At 33.6% G+C, this 12,111-nt stretch overlaps 1 protein-coding gene across 1 annotated transcript; it reads left to right on the top strand.

Moving 5' to 3' along the window:
* The first annotated feature begins 825 nt into the window (after positions 1-825).
* LOC110992633 (condensin complex subunit 2) lies at positions 826-11,738 on the top strand. Its single transcript, XM_022258528.2, has 12 exons — positions 826-1,086; positions 1,203-1,364; positions 1,504-1,704; positions 2,919-3,075; positions 4,496-4,604; positions 5,218-5,391; positions 5,893-6,017; positions 6,361-6,567; positions 9,030-9,261; positions 9,560-9,728; positions 10,521-10,631; positions 10,752-11,738. The coding sequence occupies exons 1-12, from the start codon at positions 967-969 to the stop codon at positions 11,058-11,060; spliced, it is 2,076 nt and encodes a 691-aa protein (XP_022114220.1). The 5' UTR covers positions 826-966; the 3' UTR covers positions 11,061-11,738.
* Positions 11,739-12,111: the final 373 nt, after the last annotated feature.

The following is a 12,111-nucleotide window of genomic DNA, read 5'->3' as shown; positions in this document are numbered from 1 at the left end:
GTTACTCAATTTTTTTATAAACTTTAACTATATTATATTTATTTATTAATATCTAAACTACCAATACGATAGTTTTGTTTTACTTAATTTGATATAATTATCTTAAATAAAAAAAGGCCTTTACACTAATAGTACTATTTATCACTTAAATTAAGTTATTATTAAGTAAGCGGCGTCGCAACGTTGCCTGGTGCCAAAAGAAAGCATGACGAGACATTCATGTTCGCTGTCTAAAAAGCCAATTGGTATGAATAAAATATGTTCTTTCAGAATTTGTAATTAATCAGTAACTAAGTACTAACTATCACCATGAAATCTGGACCTGTCGAGAACTTTGACTTGAGGCAAACTAGTGTCTCTCTCGTTGGAGCAAGTGGCAATGCTGGTGCATTCGTCAACTATTCACAGTTCCCATTGCCATTGCAGCCCCCTTATCTAAATATCTAACCGTGTTGGTTACGGTTTTTTGAAAATTGAAAGGATTTGTATGAAAATGATCACGTGACAATGCGTGAGAACTGAGATACTGTCATATTACACAAATATGACAGGAGCTCATGCCTGTCGAAAAGTGACTTTTTCTCAAGCCCCAAGGCTTGATGTTTCATGTTACAGAGAATTTATAATAGTTACACAAATAAACTTACAAATATACACAGACTTTTTTTGCTAGACGGTTTTATTGAAACATTTCGGAATAATGTAGTTTTAAAAGTATAAATCTAGACTTACCCAATATGGATTTTTGTCGTTGTTTATAATCTGTGTAGTGAGTAGTGTGAGACGTGAGTAGTTAGTTAGTTAATATATGATCTGTCATCTGTGCCAAAGTAGATTTTTGAAATGCCTAATACCGTTGAGTTTAATTTTGTAAATATTAAACCTTTACGGTAAAATTTACTTAATAGTTAAATATTATTGGAGTGTGTCGGTGTATTGCGTTTTTCATGACAAATGTAAAGTAAAATGGTGCTCCAAAACATTATAACGTCCACCCCCCTAAACACCAGAAAAAGCCTTGGCGGGAGTTTACTTAGACGACGGAGTCTTAATCCTCAAAGTAGAATAAGTGCTGTCCGTTATCAGGTTAGCCGATTATTACAAAGAACTTAGGCCTTTACGTAACGATACTCACAACGACTAATGTTTATATCGTAAGCGCAAGTTCTAAGTCAGTCTTGGTCTCCTTTGTCTCCTTTCAGGAAAGCAATGATGATGACGCGGAAAGGTCTTCTTTGGTGGCTTCAGAGAAAGCAGTGGCACCATCTACTCCTCAAGGATCACCTAGAAGGACTAGAGAAACTATGACATCATCCCCTATGAAAGAACATTTTCAAGGATGTCTGAAATTATATGCAGAGAATGTATGAACTGTTGAATAAGAATTTTTAAATCTCAACGTTTCTAGAGTCACGATTTAATATCCTAATCATAATTGTTAAATCTGCTGCTGCAGAAATTTACTTCTTTTCTTTGATTACATTTATACAGTTTTAATTTCAGAAAATCAATAAAGACAATGCATGGAATCTTCAATTGATTGATTTTATGACAACTATGATGCACCGGCATGATGCAAGGATGGATAACTTTCAAACAGCTTCCACATTAGTTGATGCTTCTTCAAGAATTTACTCATTCCGAGTGGATGCTGTCCACTATGATGCTTTGAAAGTAGCTGGAGGCTTAAGTAAAGCTGCACAGGTAGGCTTTGAACATTAATATAAGTTTGCAAGTTTAACTGTATTTATGTTTAATTTGGGGCATGACTGAAGCTTGCTATAATGATAACTTTTTAGAAGCAAGGAGATCATTTAAAATGAGCCTTTCTTAGGAACTCTGGGTTCTCTGGGGCCTCAGTACAGGCCTTTGCCATAGACGCCTTTATGTTAAATTCTAAATAAATTTATTAATAAAAATTAATAGAAAATTTTCTATACATCATAATATTATATGTATGTTGTGTGTTGAATTGTTTGTAAAACTTTTAACATGTTGCAAAGAAAAAAAAATACTTAAGAAAAGTTGCGTATTATATCAAAGATTGAGAGTGGAATTCCAAACAAAGACTTGGTGTCATCTATCTTGGTGTATCAGTATTGTGTATCGCACTGGGCAATTTCAACCTGTGCACCAGTTACGGAAGAAGATTGTATAAGAAGTTCCAGAGGAAAGTGACAAACAGGAAGAGACTGATAAACAATTTACCGTGCCAACTTTGAATGATGGTCTCAATGCTGTCAATGTATTACAAAAAATTATCTTTTTAATGAACAGATTCACAGTGCAAAGTGCGTACATACTACAGAAAAGTTTCAAACAAACTAAAAAATAAGATTTTGATTATGTAGAAAAATGTATTTTTATGTTTTTCTTTTTATTATAATTTTCATGTTAGATAAATAATTTTTTTTATTTTTTACATGAATATATTAATAACACATTGAATAGTATATATTAGGCAAATAATAAGAACATCATTGGCTTTATACTTATCTATCATTGATTTCATTATCTTTTTTAATATTATATTTTATTGGAAAGTGAATCTTTAATTAATGTTTGAACCTGTCCCTGACAGTTTGAAATATTATTAATTCAAAATTCGGATGTTACATCATGCCATTTTAAACAATATTGAATGAGTTTAGTTATTCTTTGACAAGGGAACTTTAGAAAATTGACTTATTACTTATATTTTTTATTTATTTATTCCACTACATTATTCTACCTTAATTGTTACTACTAATTTGATAGAACGTCAAAATAATACCAATTATCCTACATAAAAAACATTACAAAATTATATTTATATGCCTAAATATTATAACTAATAATATAGCAATCAACTATATCACATTAACAAATAGTACCTGATATAAATAGAATTTGTAAGTTTCCAAATAATTATTTTTTAGAGCAAACGAGGTAAGAAAGATGACATGGAGACACAAGAGGAAGGCATGGAAGAAGGGAATGCAGCTGCACCTAAGAAAAAGAAGAAAAAATCTAAAGGTGTCATTGTGGCCAACCCTGAAATGTTGAACGGAGATTTCGAGGCAAACGATTGTGTTGGTGAGTTTAAAGCTATGTGTATTACTTAATACTTTACCATGTATATGTAAATAATGCAACTTAATTATATTGTAAATAAAAGAATTAAAACACTGTATATATAGACGATGGACCCACAGTTTCTGTCCCATCTTCTTCAAATTAATTATTTAAAGTAACAGTAATAGGAACGAATAATAATACTACCCATTTCGGTATACAATCGACAGTCACCGAACACCAATTTCATAAATCATTGAACAATAATTCTCATTAGAGGCCGTTCTAGAATTACGTAAGAAGATTTACTGCAATTTAACCATGTCATAAAAAGTATGTAAAGCTTGAAAAATAAGAGTACTTAAACGTATTACTTTTTGTAGCAACCCTAGAAAATGCATTTCGTTTTCAAACATAGACAATGTGTGGGTAAGATGCGTAACAAAAGTAAATAATTATTTTTGACGTAATCACGAAATATATTATATGCTTACGTAAAACGTGAATTGCCCCTTAATACATTCTACATAAATAGATTATATAATATAATATATTGATTTATTTATAGATTTGAATCATGTCAATTTATAAACAATGAAATATTTAAACATTAATTTAAATTTAAAAGTATTTATTTTAACCATGAAAAACATTTCTAACACCATATACACTCAAGTTCCTATTTAACATTAAAAACTAAATATTTAAATGTATATGGTACTTCAGAAATAAGGAATTTCCGGATTAGTGTCGGTTCAGATTTTTTTGTCATCATAGTCCATAGACATCAAAACATAGTATAACACAAAATCACCTTCTCCGTCCCTATGTATGCTTAAATCTTTAAAACTACGCAACGGATTTTGATGCGGTTTTTTAAATATATAGAGTGATTAAAGAGGAAGGGTTATGTGTATAATAACATCTATTTAATAGTGAAAGATTTTGATTTTGAGGTTTCTAATGTGATGTCGAATGCATTTTTACCGCTTACATTGTAAACGCAGGCTGAACCCTACGATATTTATCAAAATAATATACTAAGTACAGCATGAATCCTAATCCAATGAAATACCTTAAATACATTTTTGATTAAATATATATCTATTGCCCTTTACAGCATATGATTTAAATGAAATATTTTCGAAAATACTACAGATTTAAAAATTGCGCGACCGGTCGTAGGCCGCCGTTCTCCCCTCCACAGCGAGCAAGCCAAAACAGCCCTGTTGTTTACAGCTGCCTGTAAAGGCCCTTAATTAAGGCCAACAGGGAGATTCCTTTTAAAAAAAAAGCGGTACTCCCTATAACTTAATAATACATAATAAAAACGGTGCTTTTCATCAGCATTGCACTGGTACCGGGGCGGATCGCTAGTATTATATACATTATATATATATCTGTACTTAAATAAAAAACTATATTAATTATTAATATTCAGATCCTTTCTTCGAACGATTGGCTGCAACTAGTGGTGATGTGACATCCTCGAATAGAGCATTCAATGCAACTTTACCTGTTCACGATCGGACGCTGGCGTTGATGTTGAGGTATGCTGTCCTTAAGAGCCACCACTTATTTCCAGGTTTTAATGGTATAATGACAGATATACATATGTATTATATGTATATCGCGTGTAGCTCTGGCATATATGTATTGTATATATTTATGACATAGTTTATTTTATGTTAGCTTTAAGTGTAATTTATAGTAATTACAAAAAGTATAGAATTTTCGTACTTTATCTTTGAATATATATATTTCACATATGAAAGGGCAAATTCCCACATGGATACTGTTCTCACCTCTAGCGGTATCCAGTATCAGCTTCTTCAGAATCGTCAACGACACTTTCCGTGCGGCTAATGATAAAATAAATAAATAAAAAATCCGCCAGAATTGCCATCTAAAGTTCTAATATGAAACTTACATACCAAACGAATACATTAACCAATAGCGAGTATTTGTTCTCGATCTCCCTTTCTCACTCTCTCTTAATCGGTCTGAATCGCTCTCTCCCTTTTCTTCGACAAAAACGTTGCACACCTTCGTGACGTTCTGTAAAAATCTCATCCGTCTAAAGAAGTTTTGTTTTTTTACTGCAATATATATAATTCCCTATCAACGGAGAGTATGTTATTAAGATGTTTTTACTCATTTCAGAACGGATTTACCATTTTTAAAATCTGATAAAGAGAACATTCCCAGTAATGTGAATTGGAACGAGAAATATAGAATACCCAAGAAGTTACTCCCTCCCTGGAGAAAGGAGGATCATATTTGTGAACCCTTCGCCGGGTTTTCCATGAATAACTGGGATCCAGATACGGAAGACACGTAAGTTTTATTTTCTAGCAAAGGGCTTCCATATATCTTCAAATATTGGTAGGAACTTAAACCGACTTAAAATAAAAATTATGTTAGAGTAATTTTTGTTTTTATTTATTTATATTTAAAACTATATTAATAACTATATATATATATATTAAACTATTGCTGGAATATTCCCTTTGTACAGCGGTCTGTAAAGTGTATTATTATTGTTCACTCGTGCCAATTTAGGGTCAACTGTTAAGGCAGGAGTGTTTTTATAAGTAAATAAAAATAAATTATTTTACTACTTCATAGGATTTTTAGTTTTCAGAAATTTTGTCCAATTCCTGGAAGCATAAATAGAATGAATACTATTGAATAGTATCACATTTTTAAAGTCGAGTCAAAACTGTCCCAATTAGTTATTAAAAAATGTTTTTTTTTTTATTAATTAAAATTGGTTAAATTAAGTTTGTGTGATTTGTGGTGTAGTATGAAATTAATTATTAATTTTCTATTTTATAGCGAAAGTCGGGTTAATAACTGGGTGGATGACAATAGGTTGAACCTATCCCAACAAGCGTTGGCCATTGATGTCAATGCAGAAGTGGAGCCCATACCGATGGATGAACCGAATAACGATCTGTTAGGTGAGCGGCCTATACATATGACATACAAAAAACTGACAATACAACCAAGTACCACAGATTTCTGTATGTTCCGCCTGTTTTATTTGAATAGATAATTAGATGATCAGCCTACTGTGCCTGACACACGTGTGCGTTGACTTTTTTTGAAGGAAAACATTGTGTCAGGCACAGGAGGCTGATCACCTCCTCGCATATTAGATTAAAATTCTAATCTAATTCTAATCTTATCTAAAATCTTTAAATAATCTTCATGAACCAGAAATATGAGGCCCAGACCTAAAAAAGGTTGAAGCGCCATTGAATTATTTGATTCGTGAATGAAAATTCTTTATCATATAAACAGAGGATGAGCCCCTCGGCGGCCTCGAGAGCGAAGAAGAAGCGGATGTAGCTGTCGCAGCGTGTGTCGCGCGACTTCCGCCGACGAGTGTCGCGCGACTCACGGATATGAGGCCAACATTGCCTCACCACTCCAGGTTGGAGTACTCCTACTGTGCCATACGGACGGCCTGGGCAGGGCCATCGCATTGGAGGCTGAAGACCAATAGAGGTATACTGGTTTTTAACTGACTTCAAAAGACTAGGTTATCGGATTAAGTTTTTAGTAATAGTGGCTTAAAAATGATGATTTTGTAAGATACTTAAGTTGTCGGAGAGTAAAAGTGTTTTTTAATATAGAACAGCGCAAGTTTCATAAAAATCGGTTCAGTAGTTTTAGAGATATGAGTACCCGTGTAGGAGATATTTGTTATATATGAATAATGATCTCGGGTGTTTAAGTCAAGTTATTATTTTAAATTATTATGGATATATTTTAATTATTATATGACTAGCTGACCTGGCGAACTTTGTTCCGCCTTAATGGCAATAAATAAGCAGTTTGGGTTTTTTTATTGGAAAAAATACAAAAAAATTAAATACCTACATTAATCATTCATTATTATTTCTGTATTTTAGTACATAGGTTGCTCTTCCCTTAAGTACCTTGTGATACACATTTTTTCATTTTTTGTTTTATTATCAGGCGCAAAAACAAACAACGCTGATGGTCTTCCGACCCGTGAACATGCCATGTATAATTGACCATGGGAAAAACATGAATGTTCTAGATTTAAACCACAAACTTTTAAGGATTGGCCTTGTGATTTGTTGATGGTCATGGCAAATGCAAGACGTATCGGAAATTGAAGTCTTTTAAATTCAAACGGCATATCGGTTGGGATCATCGGGATCCTCGGAATAAGAACTTCCTCACCTTTGAATTTTCCTATCATTATCGTAGCGTAAATTACATTGTTCTTCAATTTTCTAACCACCAAACGCATACCATTATGTAGTTCAGGTCATCTACATCTTTATTCTTTTTCTTCTTTTTTATCAGTAAGCAATGTAACTCTCATGTTTGTTGTCAGCTGCAGTTTCTTCACATAGCGCCATAGATTTGACGATTTGAGGCAAGCGTTTATTTCGTCGACAGCCGTAGATCTTGGAATTACTGGCAGTATTTGGCGGAAATCGCCAGACAGTAAAATCATTGCTCCTCCAAAACATCTCGATTCATTGCGTAAATCTTTTAATGTTCGGTTAAGTGCTTCCAATGCACGTTTATGCGCCATTGTGCATTCGTCCCAGATGATGATTTTCGATGCCGCTAAAACTTTGGCCATTGCTGAGTGTTTTGCAATATTACACGTTGGTTCTCCAATAGTTTGAAGATTTAACGGTAATTTTAATTCTGAATGAGCCGTACGGCATCCTTCTAACAATGTGGCTGCTATTTCAGAAGAAGCAACTGCAACCGCTATGTTGGATCTCGCCCGAACAGTTGCTAAAACTAATGACATGAGGAATGTCTTGCCAGTTCCACCAAGGGCATCTAGGAAATATAAACCACCATTTTCATCATCGTTTGCCTTCATTAAAGTATCATAAACTTCCTTTTGTTGGTATTTCAACAGGGGTACATTCGTTTGAACTACTAAATTTAATTCCTGGTGATCATATTCACGTTCCCGTTCCAATACTCGATTAAATGCGTCATTCGACAACAACAACAAATAGAAACATTCATCATTCTTTGGATGAACTGTATACATACGACAATACCGAGTTTTATAGTTCTCTTCACTGTTTATACGAATGGGCAATAGCACTATCATTATAATTAAATTGTAAATTGTAAAAATAATTAAACGTATTTATTTAATAGAAATATTTTGAATATTGATTTCTTACAAATATCAAATTGTCATATATACGTCATTACATAGCTGTCATTATACGTCAATTACATAGCTATCATTTGCGTTTTATTATTCCAAGTCTGATTCTTATTTGTTATACCACTTTTTATAGTGACTGACGTTTCATGTCAAGTCCCACGGGAACGCTGTCGAACGGGATAAAAAGTATCCTATGTCCGTCTCCTGGCTCTAAGCTACCTCCATACCAATTTTCACTCAAATCTGTTCTTTCGTTCTTGAGTTATAAGTGGTGTAACTAACACGACTTTCTTTTATATATATAGATATACCTTTCTCACTCTCTCTCAATCGGTCTCAATCGCTCTCTCCCTTTCCTTCGACAAAAACGGTGCAAACCTTCGTGACTTTCAGTAAAAATTTACCCTCATGCGCCTAAAGAAGTTTCACTTCAAAATATATCTAAAGAAAAAATTTACGATTTTTAAATAATAATTTAGTAGCATATTTAAAAAATCAAATATACAACTATACGCAATACTCGTCGAGAGAGTTTCCTTATCTATCCGAAGCCGCGTACAAATTATTTGAAAAAATCTATTAGGTATGAGGGTGTGCAATTATTTAGTCAATTACCGTTTATAATTCGCAATATTAGCTCGTTTAACAAATCAAGAAAGGCATTAAAGATGCATGTTAGAGTGAACATAGTAGACTTAAATTGGGACGGCTACTACATAAGTTTCTCATGTAAATAAAATACATTTTTATAATGAGAAATAAAGTTCCCTAAATTTTAATTACTCTACAGCATCCAAACCTGACCGCACCCACTTAACGGCGGCTCGAGTGACGGTGGAAAACAAGAAGGCAAGGACAAAACGACAGCTCGACTTCATGGGAGCGGGTCTCGCGTTCGATTACACGGAGAAACCGGCGGAGGAGTACGAACCAGCTCAACCGGCGAAGATAGCCATCAGCAGGAAGACCTTGGCCACTGGCCATACGTGGAACGAAGCCAATTTTAAGACACCTGTTGATCGGTGAGTGGATCTCTCGCCTTTGGGCTCTTTTAGATAGAAGATCTTCGAGATATATATGTCGCAGTATTTTAGTTAAATCAGAGAGTTAATTGAATCACTAGACAGTTAATTAAAGATCGATATTCAATCAAGTCGCTAGCATTTTAGAAAAAAATGAAAAGACAATAAGCTTTTCCCGCCAAACGGCTCCGACCCACTCGCCCACAGAATCAGCCAATGTTGTCGTTATAAAAAAATATTGTCTCTGGTCCACAGAGTAAAAGCATTTCACAGACTATTAATCTTACCAAAATTTCAGAGGCCTCGACGAGACGCATTTCTTGAAGCTGTGCCTCCGAAAGAACGTGATGCTGTTGAACAAGCGTCACGTGGAGCAAAGCAAAGCGCAGGAGCCCCTCACGGTGGAGCAACACGATTACAATTACGACAACGAGAACGACGCCTCGTACTGCACTCAGGCTGTGCCGGTAAGATATTGGAATCGCTGATTAGTTACTGTTTTTATACATTGTTTTATATAATAGGGGGCAAAAATCATAAGAACCAATTCGACTTAGGGTCCTTCAAGAAAAGAGCGTACCAAAGCGTGTCCATGGGCGGCGGTATCACTTAACATCAGGTGAGCCCCCTGCCCGTTTGCCCCCTGTTCTATAAAAAAAAAACGGGCAGGAGGCTCATCTGATGTTAAGTGACACCGCCGCCCATGGACACTCAATGCCAGAGGTCTCTCGAGTGCGTTGCCGGCCTTTTAAGAATTTGTACGCTCTTTTCTTGAAATCTCTCGGTTGTGGAACGACGGACGTCGAAGTGATAAGGGTACTCTGCCTCGACGTCGTCGTTTCCTTCTAATTATTTACGTGTTATCATTGTATTGGTTTGGAACGAAAGTATTATAAATACTATAAAAATCAATGAATAAATACTAAGAAAATCTTATATAAAAGAGTTAATATTAGACTTTAGTGCCTCGGTTTTAAAGTTTATGTATATGTGTTTGTTAAATTAGTGTCGTAGATGTTACCTTTTTTTTACATATTAAACAAAAACCACGATCGATCTAATTGATAGCTCATATTTAACTTAACTTGTCTGTCTGTTTTAATCAGAACGAAACACAATTCGACAGAAAGAGACGAAAGAGAAATTAAATGAATGAATATAGTCTAAGAAATCTTTAACAAATCAAAATGGTCAAAGCTATGAGGTTAATAGAAAAAAATTATATTATATTCAGGTTCATAAGAAAAAAATATTTTCAGGAAAACAATGAATGGGGAAACGAAGATGGCTTAGCGGCGGGAAGCCCCCACGCGCAGGCTGCCTTCGAGGACAATGGGGAACTTGGGGAAATGCTAGAACCACCCACGAAGGTATTGCATAATTATTTTAAAAGGGATTTATTAGTATTCTTGCTAAACGCCTTCAATAAAACATTGTCTTGTATGGCTGTCCACAAATTCAATGAAACTATGGTCATTGTCTATTTTCAGATACCAAAAATCTTCATTCCCTACGCAATGAGGGCGAAAAAAGTCGACATGAAACAATTGAAGCACTGTACGTGGAAAATGCTGACTCATCAAACGCCACCTGGCGAAAAGGAACATGTCTCCGAAACTACCTTCTTCTCTCTATATTCGAAACTACCCGCAAAATTATCAAACAATATGCGCGAATCTCTCAGTGTACCACTTGCATTATTATCAGTACTACATTTGGCGAATGAAAAGGGACTGGTGTTAGAAAAAAGTGACGACAACAAAGACTTCAACATCCTTGGCTTAATACCGGAAAAATAATTCATGGATAGCATTTTAAGTGATTTTATTGATTCTAACAAGTTAAATATTAAATAATCTGGTAATTTCCTTTCTAGCAATGTTGATACGTATTTGGTTAACGAGAATACTACCGTTTAATAAAGTTATGTTTAACGGATATAAACGCGAATTTAGTTTTACTTGAATGCTAATTTTTATAATAACTAACAAAACCTATAGTTGAACTACTTGTAAAAATATTTGAAAATTTCATTTATGCTATACGAGTTTGTCCGATCCATCACCCAACACATCATAGTCAATTGTACTCACTTAAATTTAATAAAATATATAAATTAAATATGAATATTAAATAATATTGAACGCATATATATGTAATTATTTTTTATACAAAAATATTTTTTTAAACAATTCATGATATATGTGGGTAGTCCTTCAATCCGTGTATTACAGTCATTTTTTCTCAAAATATATTAAGCTGTAAGATTTGGTCAGAATTTAGTTTTTATCAATTAAAAATAATTTTTGTAATTGCTTTATATTTTTTTTACTTTTATGATACCCGGTGTAGTACTTTTCTTACTTTTAAGTGGTTCACAAATATTGTAAATATTTTTTCGTATGTTTTTGCCATATAGTGAATAGAGGTGTATTGTTTCACACAATTTTTGTCAGATTACAATTTCTATTTAAATACATAGTTGTTTTATTTTTACCTTCTAATAATTTACATGAAATTTGTAAACTGCAAAAAATACACTCCTAAGACGAACGAAGAAATTTACGGTAAGGTCGATTTGAGATAATTAAATATATTTAATTGTGTGACTATACTTAAAAATGAATACTTGTAACGTGAATTCTAGCTATTTTTTAACACATTTTTGATGAATTCTTTAAAACCGATGTAAAAACCTAGGAGTATCGTAAACATAGTTGTACGTAAAACAAATTTAATTTCACTAAAATAGTTCTCCACCGAAAAAAAGGTCAAATTTTACCCATTTAAGTGCAAATGTAAACGTGTACGTACAAAAAGGTAAATATAAATATTAACAAGAATTTCAAT

The sequence above is a fragment of the Pieris rapae genome, chromosome 13 (genome assembly GCF_905147795.1).
Source record: "Pieris rapae chromosome 13, ilPieRapa1.1, whole genome shotgun sequence".
NCBI lineage: Eukaryota > Metazoa > Arthropoda > Insecta > Lepidoptera > Pieridae > Pieris > Pieris rapae.
The sequence above is the reverse complement of the archived record's forward strand: the minus strand, read 5'-3'. Positions and strand labels throughout refer to the sequence as shown.

Excerpts from the sequence above, each read along its gene's own strand:
- LOC110992633 (XM_022258528.2), top strand. The coding sequence starts at position 967 with ATGGTGCTCCAAAACATTATAACGTCCACCCCCCTAAACACCAGAAAA. Across the intron at positions 5,392-5,892 it reads GATCCAGATACGGAAGACAC|CGAAAGTCGGGTTAATAACT; the intron begins GTAAGTTTTATT and ends TCTATTTTATAG. Across the intron at positions 9,729-10,520 it reads ACTGCACTCAGGCTGTGCCG|GAAAACAATGAATGGGGAAA; the intron begins GTAAGATATTGG and ends AAATATTTTCAG.